Source organism: Ovis canadensis, chromosome 7, assembly GCF_042477335.2.
Source record: "Ovis canadensis isolate MfBH-ARS-UI-01 breed Bighorn chromosome 7, ARS-UI_OviCan_v2, whole genome shotgun sequence".
NCBI lineage: Eukaryota > Metazoa > Chordata > Mammalia > Artiodactyla > Bovidae > Ovis > Ovis canadensis.
In genome coordinates, this window is record NC_091251.1 from 39,423,614 (window position 1) to 39,444,589 (window position 20,976).

At 41.0% G+C, this 20,976-nt stretch overlaps 1 protein-coding gene across 9 annotated transcripts in view; it reads right to left on the bottom strand.

Moving 5' to 3' along the window:
- The window catches only part of RYR3 (ryanodine receptor 3), a 575,944-nt gene that overhangs the window by 269,566 nt on the left and 285,402 nt on the right, over positions 1–20,976 (bottom strand). For all 9 annotated transcript variants that reach the window (XM_069595972.1, XM_069595974.1, XM_069595971.1 and 6 more), the window contains exons 12-16: positions 18,133–18,254; positions 5,444–5,612; positions 3,956–4,091; positions 2,101–2,196; positions 564–682 (exon numbers count right to left, since the gene is read on the bottom strand). In XM_069595972.1, the coding sequence (XP_069452073.1) occupies positions 564–682; positions 2,101–2,196; positions 3,956–4,091; positions 5,444–5,612; positions 18,133–18,254 (642 nt within the window). The remainder of the gene's footprint in view (positions 1–563; positions 683–2,100; positions 2,197–3,955; positions 4,092–5,443; positions 5,613–18,132; positions 18,255–20,976) is intronic.

A 20,976-nucleotide genomic window follows, 5' to 3' on the forward strand; every position in this document is an offset into this window, starting at 1 on the left:
ATGGCAAGTCTGATTTCATTTAAGAACATGCCATGTTGCCAAGACTTTCTACATTATCCTAAGTCTGATTTCTATGTAGCTTCTTTATAAAGTTGGCACTAGCTGTTTCATTTCTAAGCTCCTAGACTCGAGGGTGGGATCAGTTCCTGCAGCCGACCTTGTATAGAGCTGAACGCCTCGCAAACCAGCTGGGTGTTAAGGGGGTAATGATGAGCCAGGCTTGGGAAGCTGGTGGAAACTGAGGGGACCACCCAAGGCCCCGTGTGACTGGCTCAGAGTGTGCTCCTAAGAAAAAAAGGTCTTTGAGGACCTCCGTTTCCAGAGATTTTTTAAAAAATTTATTTTAAAATCAAAGCTAAGAAAGAGAATAGTCATCACTCTCTCTCTTTCAGGACCTTAGTTTCCAGAGGTTTTTTTTTTTTTTTTCTAATTTGTTTTTAAAAAATCAAAGCCAAGAAAGAGAGTAGTCAATACTCTCTCCATAACACACAACTGTTACTAAGCAGCAGGGAAGGAAAAGGCAGGTAAAGTCAATCCCTGTCCAGGATTCCTTCCATACTTACCTTGTGATTCCGTCCGTGCTTATCCAACAGGGAGATGATGGACTTGATGTGGCCCTCTGCTATCAGGTTTAAGGCTTCTGGGCTTTCAATGAGGATGCAGTGCAAAACTTCCAAGATACCTGCATGTATGCCACAAAAATCATCTGGACATTAAATAACCAGCAGAGCTAATTATAACTGGAAACCTGAGAGAGAAATGATCCTCCTAAGGGGACAGAATGCCATCATTCTTTGGATCTATTAAATACTTCCAGCCAGAAGGAAGATGAGGCCATCTCGGATAGACTTCAGGAGCCCCTGGGGCAAGACTCTAATTTAGAGGTGAGTTTATTTATTACTAACCCCTCCTCCCTCTTCTTGGACAAAGACATGATCCGTTTGGGTCAAAATATAGAGAAGCAGCTTTAGAACAGAATTTTTAACCCAATAAAACCAAGCAATACTTAATTTAAAAACAGAAAAAGGGATACCTAGTTTACTACAAATTCTAAAGGTCATTCAAACAATGTAGGAAATGCTTTGAACGTTCCTTGAAAAAGAATTCTTCTAGGAATCACTCCAGAATTTTTTTTTAGATGCACTGGTATGGTATATGAGTAAACTGTAACCTCACTAAATAAAGATTACTGGGCTTTGTCCCCTTTTCTGGGCACACTGGATGGTTTTCTGTATTAAGCAAAGGTGTAAGAAAAACAATCAGGTGGCCCTTACAGCCTGGTACCTGCATGTAACACTGGGGTGGAAATGCACAGAAAGTTGTTGGCTAATATCCTTATAGGTTTTGTTGAGAAGAGTCCTCTTGATTCTCTTTTTTCCCCCAAGGTTTTCATAAATTACCCTAAAATGTGGTCTGGCCCTGGAAGGAGGTTCTGGAGGAAACAGAGGCTTCTTTCTAGAAGACATATGTGGAGGCGGACGATCCTAGAGGAGCTTTCCCTTGGCTTGTCTGTTCAACCTCCTGTCATCTCTAAATGATGAAAAGAGCACTGAAATCTTTCAGCTTGCCAGAGGGGGACCCACACCTGTCACGTTCTCTCATCTCTGAGGAAGCAAACTGCAGGGCCTCATGGCATGGTCACTTACTAACGATGACCACTTTTCTTGACCCAAGTTCTCTGTGAGTCATCAAGAAGGGCTCTAGATACGGTGTTGAGGGTGACTCAGGGGTATGAGGCGTATCATTTCCTCTAAGTTCTTGGCCATCTTTCAGTCCTGCTTCTAAATAGTTGAGAGGACCATGTTCAAACTGGGTGGGGAATGATTCAAGGGCTCAGGGAGAGGAGATGAGGGCACAAAGTGAAAAATGAAGCAGGAAAGGAAAGAGTTTTGATGCCTGGCTTAAAGTCGATCAGCAAAGTTTTAAGAGTACTAGGAAGATTTAGGATTGTGTTTCTTTTGTTGAAGTAATTACTGAGGATTGCTTGTAATCCAGTGGGGGGAAAAATTGTCCAGAGATTAAACTCTCTCTCTTATAAACAGAAACAAACAAACAAAAAAAACCCCACCTTCTCCAGTTGTGTTTCCTGTCAAATCCTACCTGAGGAAGATTCTAGTCTGTCCAATTTGCTGATCAGCCAGTCAAGGTTATTGGAGAATTGAGCACAGTTGTTTCTGTTTCCACGAATAAGAGCAGCTGTGAATGAGAACATGTTTGATCATGTAGGTTAAAGGGCACAGTGATGGGAACTTGGGATACTGCTGAATACTCCATCTGCTTAGCAGTTAGAAAGAATGAAATAGTCCCCTTCCCCTCCCAAGCCTTTTGATACATTCCTGTGTCTACATTTTGAAGAGCAAAAAAACAAAAACAACAACAAAAACCAACAAACTACCATTCATTCAAATATTTCCAGAGATTCCACTGTGTATGAGGCATCTGTCTACTTGCTGGGAATAAGGCAGTGGGAACACAACAGGTTCCCTGCCTTTGTGAAATGGAGGAGAGAGACAAAATACACACAGATTTTAAAAAATTACTTTAGATAGTGATAAGCAAGAAAATAATATCTGCTTGGTTGCTGGCTTCAGATCTCAATTTCCTCTAACATTTTCTTAAATCTAGCTAAACACTTGCTATTCTTCAGTGCTAAAAGAAGGCATCCAAATGAATACAACTGAAAGGGTTGGTTAAACTACTAGGCAAGTAATAACAAAACATGAAACTCTAAAATATCTAAAAAGCATCAGTACACGACAGTGGTTCACAAAGTGTGATCCCCGGATAGGAATGTCAGTATCACCTGAGAAGGTGTTAAAAACCACAAATTCATGGCCTTGTCCTATGTCTACTGAACCAGAAGCTCCAGGGATGGGCCCAGCAACTGTGTTCTAACCAGCCCTCCAGCTAATTCTGAGGCCTGTTCATCTTTGAGGACCATTGGTAGATGATACTGAAAAGGTAGACAGAGAATATGTTGTCACTAGATTTTCACTATAAGACCAAGTACCTTCCCTCCAGAGGCCAGTACTAAAGACGGGACTCTGGAATAAGTCCATGTGAACTGATTGGCTCTGAGGCTTTCTCGCCATGCTGCTGGTTTTCAAAGACTGTGGTATTCACAGACATTTGTGAGGCATTTGGATAAGGAAATTCTTCCTCAGGACTTCTGCTTTGTACCTCCACAGTCATTAAAGGGCAGAATTCAGTCTAATCTCCTATGCTGCTTCTCAGGCCAGCCATAATAAGATCAAACCAGCCAATCCCAAAGGAAATCAACCCTGAATATTCATTGGAAAGACTGATGCTGAAGCTGAAGCTCCTATACCTTGGCCACCTGTGAAGAAGAGACTCACTGGAAAAGACCCTGATGCTGGGAAAGAAAGAAGGCAGGAGGAGAAGGGGGTGACAGAGGATGCTATGGTTGGATGGCATCATTGATTCAATGGGTATGAGTTTGAGCTAACTCTGGGAGATAGTGAGGGACAGGGAAGCCTGGCATGTGGTAACCCATGAGAGTCAAAGAGTCAGACATGACATAGTGAATGAACAACAACCAGAGGGTTGACCTTGAGGCTCTGCAGGACCTACTGACCTCCCAGAATCCTCCCTGCCAGAATCCATCTTGGCTGAGCAATGCATGCACCACCAGGGAGGACCCTGAGTGACAGTCATTGGCCAGAGACAACCTGGAAACTAATCCCATCACCATAAGACCCTAGACTGTGGGCCACAGGACCGAACAGTCCTCCCAGTTTCCCTAACGCTCCTCTCTCCGTCCAGGTGCCCCTTCCCAACAAATTCTCTCATTTTGTCAGCATATATATCTCCCCAGACCACTCATTTCTGAATGTTAGATAAGAGCCCCCTTTTGGGCTCCGCCTTCCTGCAACAAAAATGCCTATAGACCTCCACAGCCACCTGCCCAGGGAGACAGCTCTGGGCATGTACTTACCGAGCAATTTGTACAGGAGGTTCAGAATTTCTTTCCAGGCCATCCCACTCTCCTCCCTGGCGATGCCTGCGAAGTGTGCTATGCTATTGTAGATATTTAAGCGATCAATGCAGTTTAACACAAGGGCTAACATTCCCTGTGAAGGCGAGTTGGGAAAAAAGTAAAAGTACGTAAGACCTCAGGATCCTTTTTGTTCTTTCCTCTCCCATATCATTCACCTTTCAAAGCTGGTGATACTAATGTGCAAACAGACCTTCACAGTGCCAATTTGGGTTTTGTTTTTTCCTCCCCAGAACAAAATATACATTTTTATGCCTCAGGGACCTAAATAGCTTCCATTTTTGAAGTGAGTCAGCAGTCTCCTCTGACGGGCTTGACCCCACGTGTTTAACTTAAACCAAGGACGTAGTGAGGAAGAGGGAACACAAATGAGTCTCACAGAAGCCTGCTTTGTCTGGTGTGAAATGATTCTGACTCACCTAGAAACAGCCCTTGGATATAGGATCTATTTTTCTTTAAGATGCAAACGTGTGCATCTCCCCATCTGCTCCAGAAAGGGAATTTAGAGACAATAAGACTAAAAGAGGATTTTCTAAAACGACCTTTCCATCTAATTTATGGTACTATGCCACCCAGTAAAAACATCTGTGCCCAGCTGTTCTTCAAGAGCAGGAGGGAAATGTTAAGTGTAGTTCCAGCAGCCTATAAAGGCACACAGAATGTTTCCCCAGCTAAAGTCTGCCCACCTCAGAAGGCTCAGTAGGGACAGGTCTACTTCCCACACTGCCAACTTTAGAAATGCCCAAAGGACAAGCCCTGTCCACAGGAACGCAAGGCCTCAGGAATATGACCATGGCTGTAAAATTAATGCCAAATCATCATGCCCAAGCTTAGAAAAGCCATGTGATCTAAGATCACACACAGCCAGGGATGAAGCCAGAACTAGGGCCAGGACTCCTTGAGCCCCAAGTTAGTATTTTCCCCATATCTATGCCCATCCCTAGTGACTCAGATGCTCAAGTTCACCTTGAGACATAGTAGCGTTTGTATCTCTTAAACCAGCTCCCCAGGCATTTCTGATGTGGTGGAACCCGGGAATTCATATTTTTCCAACAAAGTTCTAAGGTAATTCTGATACCTTCCAAAATTTGGGAATCACAGCTAGTGCCATACTCTCATAGCTGAGATTTTATGAAAGACGAATTTTGGATACACAGGTGACACTGAAGCTTTAAATTAATCTGGTTTGAATGTACCAAAGTACAAGCATGACATTGTTTGCTGCTAATGTGATCCAGGTGCTGACAGGAAAGGGTAACTTCCAGTGAATCTTTTTCTTTCCAGCTTTCTCTCTTTGCTCTTCTCTTTCTTGAGCACATGCATGCACGGAGACAGAGAGACTGCATGGAGACTCTAAACTGCAGTCATCGGGGCACTTTTAGCTCTGGACACAAAAGAGCGTCTCACTTTTTAATGTTCTGGACTTACCTCCTCCTTGAAAAGATTCTGTCTGTTTTTGAGTGAGCGGAGCTTGCTCTGCTTGCCTTCATGCTGCATCCCCTCCTCCGGGGGCTGGAAGTAGGCAATCAGGTCATGTAAGGTCTGCAGGACCTCTTCTATCGGCAGGGTGACCGGGGCAGCTGTGCGACTGTTTCCACTGAAACCACAGATGGACATGGCTTAGGCAGCGGGTCTCTAGCAGGACCCTGACGAGGGTCCACTACATCCTAGCTCCTCCTTGCCCTGAACTGGGCACAGGGACTGGTACGGCTGTTGGGCACCTGGGATAATCACTGTACTGATAACCTCAAATTGAAGTTTGCTGACAAACAGCATAATGGGAAGGAATTTCTAATTCAATTTTCAAACCATTTCTTAAATCAATGGAAGGGATCCCTGGCTGTGTGCCAGGTCTTCCTTTTTAAGTAGAAGTACTTTTACAGATAATTATTAACATAGTTCTTTTAGACTACCACACGTTCTTGAGACACGTTAAGCATCAGCTGGAACGGGTTTCATCACTGGGGCTCTTCCTCCATCTACATCTTTGTCTTCTGTCTCCCCCATGTGTCTTTGTGATACCTCTGTGGGTGTTTTCCTCTTAATGTTTGTATGTTTGCAGGCACCCTATTTGTTGATGTGTTGATATCTCCCTAGCTCTCTCTCTCTTTTCAGCTTCCTCTGTGTGGCCTGTCTCTGTTTATCCACCCTCTACCAGTGTCCCATCTCTCAACATTCTTCTCTGCTTCAACATCCCCACCACCTCCCTCTGTTGTGTTCCTCCCATCCTATATATATGTGGGTCTGACGCCCTCTGTCATAATTTTCCAAACAAATCTTATAACTGAGTCCTTCCAACAGAGAGGCCACAAACCTCCACAGATGACAAAACGACCCTTTGTTTTCCTGTCTCCTTGAGAGGTACACTGGCGAGCTTTTCAGAGGCCAAGGCTAAGAAGAGGAAGGGGGAGTGGATGCAGTCCGTGAAACTGAATCTGAGACCCCACTGTCTGAGACCCTAGTGGAATGGGACCTTTTTCCATGAGTTAATAACATCAGGGGTTTTCCTCTGTGGTTGATTTCTAATGAGCTATCCTTTACATTTACTGCGATTTGCTTATATATCTGGACACATGCTAAAGAAAAGATTGTGAGCTAGGCCTCAGACAAAGCTTATAAACAAGTCCTGAAAATACTCAGGTTATGAGATGACAATAATTCCACTTCTGTATAAAAATGCCAAGTGCAAACAATGAGAGAAGAGTGAATTACAGGCAGGAGGCACTTCTCAGCAGTGTGTCCTCTGACCACGGCAGGTGCTCATTAAAGATTCTCTGGGATATTATTGGATTCAGAGACAGTGAGGAAGAGAATCTCACATGGATATGAGGTGAAGGTTTGGGAAAAAGAACTCAATCAGAAATGACTCCCCAGTTCCAGGTTCAGTAAGAATGAATAAATTTTCCTCAATATTTCTGATCTAGTTGCAGAGTTTTTTCTATCCCTCTCTCTCTTTTTAAAAATATAATATTTTCCATATACCAGAGACACTCAGGCCAGTTAAGTGAAGAGTATGGTCTCGTGTGATGAGAAATGAGGAGGAAAGAAGAGGTCTATAGGCATGTCTGTAGCTTGATGGGGCAACACATCCCTATACAGAGGGTGGGAAAGCACAGGTTATAGTCACTGCCATTTAACTGTGAGGTCCTTGGCGTGCCTCTAAGACTCCAGTGCTTCAGTTTCACAACTGAAACACAGGAAGGTAGACTTTATGTTTGCCAGGACCCTTCTGGGGCTAATTTTTTTTTCCCTGTGGGTTCTCAGTGCTGGATCACTTCATCTTGCCTCTTGAAGAAACATCAATCTGACAGTCCTCCAGGGAAAATGCCTCCTTCCTTCAAAAGAGAACACATAATACACGCTTGGCATTGAGGACACATCCTCTGAATGGCTTCATGATGCTCACAGTCTACTCTGGTACCCTGGGGGAGGAGACCCAGATGGATCTAGATGGACAGGGACAAGAGGATGCTGCAGTTCAGAACTAACTACAACCGGCCCCCGTCTCAGCTCAGCCCTCCTCCAGCCCCTACAGCCACTGTCCCATTATGCTCTCAGATCTTTGACAAGGACTTCTTAAGTAAAAGCTCAGGTGATTCTGAGTATTTACCATACAGTTACCATAATTATTTATATATCATTCCCCTCCAAAAGCTAAACTCAGAGGACAGCTGGATAGCATCTTCTCTCTCCAGCAGGACACCTGAGACTCCTCGGTCCATCACACTGTTCATTTATCCTATGGGACATTTCCCAACAACCACACAGGGGATGATGAGACAGTACAGGAAACTTAAACATTATCTTCTTCATTGTTCTTTCTTCTTCATTCTTTATTCCTTTTTAACTTGTTCTTGCAGAAGGTCAATCTCTCTTTCTGGTTTCCATTTGTACATCACACGCACTGTTGGTTTCTCAAAAGGGATGGGAGAGGAGAATCTATTTCCAAATTATGTGTCACCCTTCACTTTCCAGCTCTTGCATAATGTAAGTACCAGGGCTTTTGTAGCCCTCACCTCTACTGTACTGGTTTGGTATTCATTAGCCCTCCTTTCTTGTAAAACGTCCTGTGTCAGGGAGAATCAAGAATTTCTCGTTGAAGGTGGGGCTTCCAGAAATGAGGAGTTCAGCGAGTTCTTTCTCCCAATAAAAGTGACAATATTGGACAAAATCATCCAAAAAACTGTTTGAGGATTCTGGAAATTGACCAAGGTATACAGGAAATTGAGAAGTATGTTTTTTTTTTTCCCAATAATGAACCTTGGTAAGAATAGTGGGAGTCTATGATATTTCAGCCCGAGATAGTTCCCATGCTCTCCCCTGCTGCTGCTGTCACTTCAGTAGTGTCCGACTCTGTGTGACCCCATAGAAGGCAGCCCACCAGGCTCCCCTGGGATTCTCCAGGCTAGAACACTGGAGTGGGTTGCCATTTCCTTCTCCATGGCATGAAAGTGAAAAGTGAAAGTGAAGTCGCTCAGTTGTTTCTGACTCTTAGTGACCCCATGGACTGCAGCCCACCAGGCTCCTCCATCCATGGGATTTTCCAGGCAAGGGTACTGGAGTGGGGTGCCACTGCCTTCTCCGATCCTCTCCCCTAGCTCCAAGGAAAAGAAGGTCTAACAGGGTGAGGCAGGCCATGTGCAAAGTCCCAGACAGACACACTCAGGAAGAACCAGAGAGCGCCCCAGGTATCTATTCATCTCTGGCTGAATATGAGGAGGCCTTGTGCAAGCAGAAAGTAAAATCCAAGACGATCTTAAAACTGCCTGACCTTTGGACATATTATCCAATCCACACACAGGTCTATCAGCAAAAGCTAGCAGGCTTGCCTCTCAAGAAATAAGTAATCCAAGCTGAAAGCAAATGACACCAGACACTAACTAGAATCCATACTGAGAAATAAACAGCAGTGTGGAAACAGTGTCAGACTTTTTTTGGGCTCCAAAATCACTGCAGATGGTGACTGCAGCCATGAAATTAAAACATGCTTACTCCTTGGAAGAAAAGTTATGACCAACCTAGATAGCATATTTAAAAGCAGAGACATTGCTTTGCCAACAAAGGTCTGTCTAGTCAAGGCTATGGTTTTTCCAGTAGTCATGTATGGATGTGAGAGTTGGACTGTGAAGAAGGCTGAGTGCCGAAGAATTGATGCTTTTGAACAGTGGTGTTGGAGAAGACTCTTGAGAGTCCCTTGGACTGCAAGGAGATCCAACCAGTCCATTCTGAAGGAGAGCAGCCCTGGGATTTCTTTGGAAGGAATGATGCTAAAGCTGAAACTCCAGTACTCTGGCCACCTCATGAGAAGAGCTGACTCATTGGAAAAAACTCTGATGCTGGGAGGGATTGGGGGCAAGAGGAGAAGGGGACAACAGAGGATGAGATGGCTGGATGGCATCACTGACTCAATGGATGTGAATCTGAATGAACTCCGGGAGTTGGTGATGGACAGGGAGGCCTGGAGTGCTGCGATTCATGGGGTCGCAAAGAGTTGGACACGACTGAGCGACTGAACTGAACTGAAAGGTTATTATGTAGTTCAATATAAAACAAATGAATATGTACCAATGTTTCTCTTTTTTGTTCTTAGACCTAATTAAAAATGCATAAATAATAATTATAAAACTCTATTGCTGGGCTTATAACACATGAAGCTGTAATACATATATCAGGATTGTCACAAAGGAGTTGAGAGAGACGAGAACAATATTGGAGAAAGTTAAGTTCATATTAATGTGAAGTAGATTATTTTGTATCAAAGACATACTAAGTTCCCTAGAGCAACTAAGAATGTAACTTAAAAAAGTAGTTAGAAACGCTCAAAGGAATTAAAATTATACTAGAAAATGTCAATTTAACACAAAAGAAAGTAGTAAAGGAAGAATAGAGGAACAAAAAGACATAAAAATCAAATAGCAAAATGGCACACATGAAACCAATCATCTGAATAATTACACTACCTATAAATTGATTACACACACCAGTAAAAGGAAAAGACAGTCAGACTGCATTCGGGGGGAATAAAAAGGTTCAAAGTATGCTATCTACAAGACACATTTCCAATTCAAAGACACAAATAAGTTGAGAGTAAAAGGACTGAAGATACACCATGCAATCAGTAACTGTACCTAGCATGTAAGACAGCTGGAGTGGCTCTACAGGATAAATTGAGACAAAAAATATTCATATAAAAAGGGACTCAGCCATAAAAAAGGATAAACTTCTGCCATTTACAGCAACACAGAAGGACCTAGAGAATATTATTCAGGGTGAAACAAGTCACACAGAAAAACACAAATACCATATAATATTGCTTATATGTGGAACCTAAAAAATAACACAAATCAATGTATATATAAAACAGACTCACAGACACAGAAAACAAATTTGTAGTTAACAAAGGGGAAAAGGAAGTGGGGAGGGACAAAATAGGGGTATGGGATTATCAGATATAAACTATTATGTATGAAATACACAAGTAATAAACATATATTGCATAGCACAGGAAGTATAGCCATTATCCTGTGATAACTTACAATGATATGTAATCTGCAAAAATAGTGAATCATCACAGTGTACATCTGAAACTAATATAATATTGTAAGTCAACTATATTTCAATTTCAAAGAAAAGAAACACTTGGGGAAAATTTTTTAAAAAAGAAAAGAGGCAATATTTTGTAAGAATCAGTCTGGGGGAAGATATATTTATTATAAACTCCTTGGTGGCTCAGATGGTAAAGAATCTGCATGCAGTGTGGGAAATCTAGGTTTGATCCCTGCATTGAGAAGATCCGCTGGAAAAGGGAAAGGCTACCCACTCCAGTATTCTTGCCTGGAAGATTCCATGGACAGAGGAGCCTGATGGGCTATACTCCATGGGACTGCAGAGTTGGACGTGACTGAGCGACTAATACTTTCACTTTCAAAGCACCCAATAACAGAGACCAAAATATGTGAAGTAAAAATGGACAGAATTGAGGGAGAAATAGACAATTCAACAATAATACTGATTTCAATCACATTCTCAAGCAGATAATGTAATAAACTATACAAATAAAGGACAAAACCACACCATCAACTCAATAGAAAGAATTTGACAAAATCTAACTAACATTCATTAAATATAAAAAGCTGTCATCAAGCTAGAAGTAGAAGAGAACTTTCTCAACTTGATGAAAGACATCTATGAAAACTCTACAAGTTAATTACCAAACTTAATAGTCAAAGACCAAATGTTTTCCCACTAAGATCAAGAACAAGACAAGGATGTCTGTTCTCTCTACTTTATTCCATATTGTAGTAGATGTTCTATCCAGGGCATTCACACAAAATAAAATAGAAATGAAGGGCATTCGTTCTTATTGCAAAGGAAAAAAAATACTCCTTTTATTCACAGATGACACGATCCCATATGTAGAGAATTCTAAAGAATCCACACCAAAAAATACCCTCACTATAATAAAAAATTTCATCTAGGACATAGGATACATGGGTGACATTTTAAAACCTCAATTTCTACATGTCAATATTTATAGACACCAGCAGTGAACAATGTGAAATGAAATTAAGAAAAAAATGAATGAAATTAAGAAAACACCTCCATTTGTAGTTGCATCAAAAATAAATACTGTATAGCTTTCATAAAAAAGTGTAAGATTTATATCCTGGAAAATCTAATATCTTGTAGAATGGAATCCAAGAAGAATAAACGAATGGACAGACATTCTGTGTTTATGGACTGAAAGATTTATTAAGATAAAAGTTTCCCAAAACTGATGTATACATCCGCTGTAATATCTATCAAAATCCCTGCAGACTTTCTTACAAAAATTGATAAATTCACCCTTTAAATTTATATGGGAATGCAAAGGATCAGAAGAGTTAAAATAATATTGAAAAAAAGTACAACATTGTAGGAGGACTCACTTTATCTGATTTAATACTTATGATAAAGGTATATTAATCAAGATAGTGCTATTTCACTATAAACATGTTTTAGTATGTGAGATGAGTATACTTGTTATCTCTCTCTCCATATATATACACAGACACACACATACACATATATACACAATCATATATATACACACATACATGTATGCCTTTTTGTGTATGTATGTGTATACAATTTATATATGTAATACGTATTTAAAACATACTCACAGAAATACTTTTTAGCAATAAGAAGGAACAGAACACCATCACATATTGCAATAAGGATGAACCTCAAAAATGTAATGCTAAATGTAAAGGCCAGATTCAACAGACCACATATTGTATGGTTTATCAGTTTAATGCATTAAACTGTGAGAGAAGCAGATGATTGGTTGCCTGGGGCTGGGAGTCTCAACTAGTATAAACTCCAGTAGGCATAAGGAATCCTTTTGGGGTGATGAAAATGTTCTAAAACTGAATAGTAACAATGGCTGTACAGCTGCATACATTTATTAAAATTCACTGAGTTGTACACTTAAAGGGATGGATTTTATGATATGCAAATTATAACCCAATAAAGCTGTTTAAAAATAATTTTCCCGTTGTTAGGCATGTAACTCCCACTGAATTTTTAAAAATAACAGCTTTATTGAAATATAGTTCATGTATTATACCATAATCTATTCAAATGGTACAATAGTTTTTAGTATATTTACAGTGTTCTGCAACCATGACCTAAGTCAATTTTAGAATTTTTCATCAGCTTTCCCTCAAATCCCATACCCATTAGTAGTCATCCCCCCCTTATCACCTGCTATCACACCATTCCCAGATCTTTCTGTTTCTACAGATTTGTCTATTTCAGATATTTCATATAAGTGTAGTAATAATCTTTTGTGACTGGCTTTTTTTCACTGAGCATAATGTTTACAAGGTTCATTTATGCTGTAGTGTATGTTAGAACTTCATACCTTTTTACAGACATATAATATTCTGGTATATGGATATAGCACCTTTTGTTTATTCATTCGTCAGTTGATAGACATTTACGTTGCTATTACTTTTTGTCTATTATGAGTAATGCTGCTTTGAACATTTGTGTACAAGTTTTTGTTTGGTTATCTGAAGGGGCCTTACAAATAGCTGAGAAAAGAAGAGAAGTGAAAGGAAAAGGAGAAAAGGAATAATATACACATCTGAATGCAGAATTCCAAAGGACAGCAAGGAGAGATAAGACAGACTTTCCAAGTGATCAATGCTAGGGAATAGAGGAAAACAATAGAATGAGAAAGACTAGAGATCTCTTCAAGAAAGATAGAGATACCAAGGAACACTTCATACAAAGATGGGCATAATGAAGGACAGAAACGGTATGGACCTAACAGAAGCAGAAGATATTAAGAAGAGGTGGAAAGAATACACAGAAGGACTAAACAGAAAAGATCTTATAGATAACCATGATGGTGTGATCACTCACCTAGAGCCAGACAACCTGGAGTTTGAAGTCAAGTGGGCCTTAGGAAGCATCACTATGAACAAAGCTAGTGGAGGTGATGGAATTCCAGCTGAGTTATTTCAAGTCCTAAAAGATGATGCTGTTAAACTCTTGCACTCAATATGCCAGCAAATTTGTAAAACTCAGCAGTGGCCACAGGACTGGAAAAGGTCGGTTTTCACTCCAATCCCAAAGAAAGGCAGTGCCAAAGAACGCTCAAACTACTGCACAACTGCACTCATTGCACATGCAAAGTAATGCTCAAAATTCTCCAAGCCAGGCTTCAACAGTACATGAACCAAGAGGTTCCAGATGTTCAAGCGGGATTTAGAAAAGGCAGAGGAACCAGATCAAATTGCCAACATCTGTTGGATAATCAAAAAAGCAAGAGAATTCCAGAAAATCACCTACTTCTGCTTCATTGACTATGTTAAAGCCTTTGACTGTGTGGATCATAACAAACCATGGAAAATTCTTAAGGAGATGCAAATACCAGACCACCTTACCTGCCTTCTGAGAAACCTGTATGCAGGTCAAGAAGCAACAGTTAGAACTGAACATGGAACAATGAACTGGTTCAAAATTGGGAAATGAATACGTCAAGGCTGTATATCGTCCCCCTGCTTATTTAAGTTATATGCAGAGTACATCATGAGAAATGCCAGGCTGGATGAAGCACAAGCTGGAATGAAGATTATGGGGAGAAATATCCATAACCTAAGATATGCAAATGACACCACCCTTATGGCAGAAAATGAAGAAGAACTAAAGAGCCTCTTGATGAAGGTGAAAGAGGAAAGTGAAAAACCTGGCTTAAAACTCAACATTCAGAAAATGAAGATCATGGCGTCTGGGCCCATCACTTCATGGCGAATAGATGGGGAAACAATGGAAAGAGTAAGAGACTGTATTTTCTTGGGCTCCAAAACCACTGCAGATGGTGACTGCAGCCATGAAATTAAAAGATGCTTGCTCCTTGGAAGAAAAGCTATGACAAACCTAGACAGTATATTAAAAAGCAGAGATATTACTTTGCTGACAAAGATCTGTTTAGTCAGAGCTATGGTTTTTCCAGTGGTCATGTATGGATGTGAGCATTCGACCATAAAGAAGGCTGAGCACTGGAGAACTGATGCTTTTGAACTGTGGTGTTGGAGAAGACTCTTGAGAGTCCCTTGGACAAGGAGTTCAAACCAGTCAATCCTAAAGGAAATCAGTTCTAAATATTCATTGGAAGGGCTAATGCTAAAACTGAAGTTCCAATACTTTGGCCACCTGATGTGAAGAACAGACTCATTGGAAAAGACCCTGATGTTGGGAAGGATTGAAGGCAGGAGAAGGGAATGACAGTGGATGAAGTCGTTGGATGGCACCACCAACTCAATGGACATGAGTTGGAGCAAGCTCTGGGAGATGGTGAAGGACAGGAAAACCTGGCGTGATGCTATCCATGGGCTCACAGTTTGACATGATTAAGCAACTGATCAATATTTAATATCTCTTGGGCACATACTGAGGAATGAAATTGCTGAGTCATCTGGTAACTCTATGCTTAAAATTTTGAGGAATTCCCAGACTGTATTCCATAGTGACTACAACATTTTACATCCCCCCCAGCAGTGTAGGTTGAATTTCTCCACATCCTGTCCACACTTCTAATTGATAGCCTTTTTGATTATAGCCATCCTAGTGAGAATGAAGTGTTCTCTCATTGTGGTTCTGATTTAATTTTTTCTGATGGCTGATAGTATTGAACATCTTTTCATCTGCTTATGGCCATTTGCATATCATCTTTGGAGAAATGTCTGTTTAGATTCTTCATCCATTTTTAAGTTGGTCTATTTGTCTTTTTAATGTTGGGATGTGAGAGTTCTTTATTCTAGATACTATTCCCTTCTCAGATCTATGATTTGCAAATATTCATGAATTGTTTTTTTTTTTTTTACTTTCTCCATGGTGCCCTTCACAGCAAAAAAGATTTTAATTTTGATAAAGTCCAATTTACCTAATTTTTCTTCTGTAGGTTTTGTCTTTGGTATGATATTGAATAAAAGATTGCTGAACTCAAGGTCATGATGATTCAAGCCTATGTTTTCTCATCCAGGTTTTATCATTTTAAGTTTTACAATAATGTCTTTAATCCATTTTGAATTAATTTTTGTAAATGTGTGAATTAGGGGCCTTGACTTAAGAAAGACATAAGGGCAGAAGTTGAGAGAATTGAGAATTAGATACAACTATTCACTCCCTATGGTAATGGTGTGGTCTAGTTGAGACTGCATGCAAAGTTCATGTATGCATGTAGCTGATTTTTCCTACCTATACCAAGCCATTCAATCTTACACTCTTTCTGTGAAGAAGGGGGGCAGTTCGGATGTAAAGGATGGAAAGGAGGATATATTTTGCTCAAGAATCATGGGAAACCAGTGCCGGAGTCAAAATCAGGCAAAGATCATTGCTTTTCAGGCCTTAGTCCCACCTTGTGGCAAGAATAGCCCTACCGTCTGCTTTTCTTCCTTCAATTTAGTATCAAGACCTTCTAGTTGTAACCCACCAGAGATATTTCTCAGTCTTCCTTTAGCTAGGTGTGGACATGTGACTAGTGTTAGCTAACAGAGTATAAGATAAGGTGATCTACTTCTGGGTTATTTATTTATTTTTTTAAAGAAATGGCTTGCCCTCTATTTCCTCTCTCTTCTCATCTTTTCAGGTCAGACCTCAGCCATGGTGATAGTACACTATTTTTAATCACATGGTTGAAGAATACACACTAGGATAGTTGGTTCTCAACTGTGGCTGAGTATTAGAATTATCTGGGGAACTCTGATAAAAAGCTTGTGTTTGGATCCCACCCCAGAGATTCTGAGGCTCAGACAGTAAAGCGCCTGCCTACAATGCAGGAGACTGGGGTTCAATCCCTGGGTCGGGAAGATCTCCTGGAGTTCTAATGAGGTGGATGAAACTGGAGCCTATTATACAGAGTGAAGTAAGTGAGAAAGAAAAACATCAATATAGTATACTAACACATATATGTGGAATTTAGAAAGATGGTAACGATAACCCTGTATGCGAGACAGCAAAAGAGACACAGATGTATGGAACAGTCTTTTAGACTCTGTGGGAGAGAGTGAGGGTGGGATGATTTGGGAGAATGGCATTGAAACATGTATAATATCATATATGAAACAAATCGCCAGTCCAGAGGGATGGTATGGGGAAGGAGGAGGGAGGAGCGTTCAGGATGGGGAATATCCTATGGTGGATTCATGTTGACATATGGCAAAACCAATACAATATTGTAAAGTAATTAACCTCCAATTAAAATAAATAAATTTATATTAAAAAAAAGAAGGCAATGGCAACCCATTCCAGTATTCTTGCCTGGAAAATCCCATGGACGGAGGAGCCTGGGAGGCTCCAGTCCGTGGGGTCGCAAAGAGTCGGACATGACTGAGTGACTTCACTTTCACTTTTCAGAGATTCTGATGTAATTGGTTGAAGATGCTACCTTGGCATCAGGATGTTAAAAGCTTCCCAGATGAATCTAATGCCTGGCCAAGGTTAAGACCTTTATTCCAGGGTAATGGTTTGTAAACTTTAGCATGCATTGGCATCAACTGGAGGACCCATCCAAACTCAATTTTTCTGAGACACCACTCTTAGGTGTCTGATTAGGTCTATCTGGGATAAACCCCAAGAATTTGTGTCTTTGACAAGTTCCCAGGTGATGCTGCTGGACTGGACATACTTTAAGAACCTATAGAGATTTCAAAGCAGCAAGACAGAAGGAAACTGTCCCAGTAGCAGGATGGTCTGTTTTCCCTAAAGCACTTGCCTCCCCTATACTATTACTTGAAAAAGAAATGTTTATTCTGAACCACAATAGCAGCTTAGCCTGTATCCTAACTAATATATATCCCTTGGATCACAGTGACTCAACAGGGAGGAAAATAAAGGTATAGTGGGACATTAACAAAGGTTTTTCTCATTTCATGCAGATCCACACGTGCAATTGAAATCCTCTAGGCTTTAGAGAGATTTTCCTATGAGAGAAGGATGGCTTGCAACACTGCACTGTTTACAACAGAGTGTGTGTGTGTGTGTGTGTGTGGTAATTGGTGAATACAATCTAGAATTCTATTTTGGCAGCACTGCTGAGGCTGGAAGGACTATGATCCAAGTAGGTAGTTAAGTTACTTTCCCCATCTAAATCTTAGTCATAGGTGGGTAACCCAAGCATTTGATGCAAATCTCGTGTCCAAACCATTTTGAAAGATGTAGAAAACCTTTCTAAATAGCACAGAGGTTGTAGGTCCATTTTTTTTTCTCTCTCCTCCCTTGTTCATACAAAGGGGACTTACAGCGCTAATACAAAGGGGATTTACAGCGCTCCATCTCTTTCCACTTAATTGTCATAAGAAGACCTTGGCTATTTATGGCGCCAACCTGAATACCGACTAATGACACCAACTAAAGAGGCTTGGGCATTTGTTAGGCTGAGAGTGAAGCTGGTAGGAGCTCACCTAGTTGGAAATAAGTTTCAATCCCAAGCTTTTTCTGGTAGAACTCTTTGCTGGTACATAATTATTTCCTGAAAATTCATAGTATTAAAAGGGGGTGGTCGGTGGGATCAGATGGCTGCAAAATAGAACCAACGAGTAGAGAAAAGGAAGGAGCTCACGTACCTTACAAACTGGCTGAATAAGGCGGTCGTGTTCCGGATGATCCGAGCAGCCTGGGACTCCTCACGCTGGCATCTCTGCAGTGTTAACCCATCATCCATGTGGCCTTCCTGATGGAGTATGACCTATCCCAGGGCCAAGGACACCAGGGCCAGGTTATATTGGACAGTTAATGTTTTTTGCAGTATTTTCCTCATCCCTTGTATTCCTTCAATGGACCAAGTTCCCCTGCGTTCATTTTGAAAGTGGGACATTAACAAAGTTATTTTGCCCATATACCCTATTACTGATATATGATTCATTCCTGAGACACAGTGCTTTGACGAAAACAAAATTTTACGTGCCACTATGGTTTGAGTTACAATAAATTCCTTGGGCTTGGATGGCCAATTTGAATAGGTGAAAACAAGTTTTATGATAGATTTTTCTCTTAAAATGAACACAAAAACTTATCTCTGGAAATGAGAAAAATCACTATGTTCAGAGCCTTTTACTCCAGAGATAAACCAAGGAAGTAGGAAGACAAGTTAAAGTAAAATCCTCTAAAACTTTCTACTGGGATGAGGTGCGGCTTTCTCTCCTGAAGGATGGCCACACTGGGTTAGTTGACTGGAACCAGGGAAGCAGCTTGAGACAGTAGTTTGCTTCTCATGGAAAGAGAGGGGGTTTGAAAGCATGGGCTTAGGTACCAGCCAACCTGACTTCTAATCCCTCTAGGTCACTTCTCAGCAGTGTGACTTTCAGCAAATTATTTAACCTCTCTCTGCTGTGACTTCACCGTCTGCAGGTGGACTTATTTTAGTGGTTTGTTTGGAAGACTAGATAAGTTACATGTCAGTCATTTAGCATGTTACCTACAATATGAAAGGTATTCAATGAACACTTGTTATAAGGGACAGCATATTACTGATCTCAGATCAGTTGTTAGGAAGTTAAGTGTACTTATTGCTCACCAATGACATCATGATACATTTTTATTTTTTTAGATGGGGCTAGCAGCTTTTTGTGTGGAGGTCAGTGCTTTTTTTTCCTCTTGAAAGGGCCAACCAAATAGGTGTGGTTATTAACTGGGATGGTTTGACCCTGATTCAGGTCAGGGTCAAATTCTGATTCAACTAACTTCCTGGCATGGTTTCCTCTTGATGTGAGTAAGGGAAATGAGACCATCTGTAGGTCCTAGGGAAGTGGGGTGGGAGTCAGTCAATTTATATGCTAATTAAACAAAACATGTGGCCCCCCAAAATATCTTTAGAATAAGGGTTTTTGGTGTCTCTCATTTTTAGCACAAATAAACAACCTATTTCCTCATTTCCAGGTAAAAATCTCTCATTTTGTATTCTTCTGAAAATGCACCCTGATTTAATGAATTCACCCAGGAAGAAGCATGCTGGCTTGCATAAATTTATGTTCATTTTGGAAGAGACCTGCATCTCATCTATATACCATAGCTTAAGCATTAGCAAAGGATGCCCTTACTATTGGATTCAGCAACTCTTTCAAAACATTACTTTGAGATTCCCAGCAACTGCTTATCAATGTTGCATTTAGTGAGATGTAGTAAACCTACATCTCGCTAGGTTTACTCTGGCCTTAGTCCCAGCTTTTGGGTCCCTAAAGACCCACCTCCTTATGTTTTGCTTGTTCAGATAACATGTTCAAACCGGCCAGTCAAACAAGAATGTAATGAGAAATGGGGAAATGCAGCTGTTAGAACGTTGTTATTATGTGTTCTATTGATCGCTGCAGCTCAGGTCCTAAGGTCCTTTTTTTCCCCCTGGGAATTCCATAACTGACAGCGGAAAGTAGAAGCCCAAGATGGTAATGGAAAGAAGGTGCTTCCTTAAAGGGGAGCTACCATTCATCAGGTTTCTCACTATGTCTATTTCCCACTGGTTTTTCTAAATTCCTATTTTGTTTCATAGAACAATCAACAAGATTGGACATCCTTTTTATTTTTAGAGGAGAGTTCTTCAGGAAATGGAGCTGTGAAGCCCTGACAAAGGCTTACCATTAGGGCATCATTTAGAGCGAGTTTCTGAAACCATCTCCAAATCCACACTCCAGTGGGTAAATGGACCTACAGACTATGGTCCCAGAAGAAAAAGGCAGGTAGAGGCACAATAAACCAACATCGTAAACTGGGGTCTCCCCTAGTTGACAGGGTCCTTCCAGTGTGTCCCCACCTACCCAGAGTCAGAGCCCAGATCCACAAATTCTACTCTTTCAATATCATCTTTATCTTCGTAAATGTGAAAAATTGTGGAAACTCTAGATGATATTATCATACTCTTCAGAGGACTGCATTTTCTCCTGATAGGCTGTTAGGGGAGATGATCAGATTTTGGCATCTATTTTCCATTTGCCCGTGCTCCTGGGGGTAGAGGCCTTATTTGGAATTCAATTGAAAGTCTATTGTATTTTCAAGGCCATTCTGGCCCGAGGGACTTTGTACCCCAGCCTCTGTCTCCCTACCACTGTCACGCTGTTCACATCTCTGCTTTGCTCGTCTCCACCATAGAGAAATATCATTTTCTGTTTGCCGTCTTGGTTTTATACCCTATTCATGGTCCGCGTACTAGGAGATACTAGGAGATACTAGGAGATACTGCATTTGGAATTCCAGGTTCACGCTTCTGTGACTTCCTGCACTCTGGAATATGGTCCCTTAAGTCTCAGAAACCTCGGCTGACCTTACCACAGTTATGGCTCTCCAACCCACAGGACTAACAGGAGATCCCATTTCTTGTGCGGCATCTCAGCAAGACACTGAGGGCAAAGCGGTGATACAGGAGGAACTCGCTTCAGTGCACTTCCCTTCTAGCGGGATCTTCAGCACTCACGCCCTGG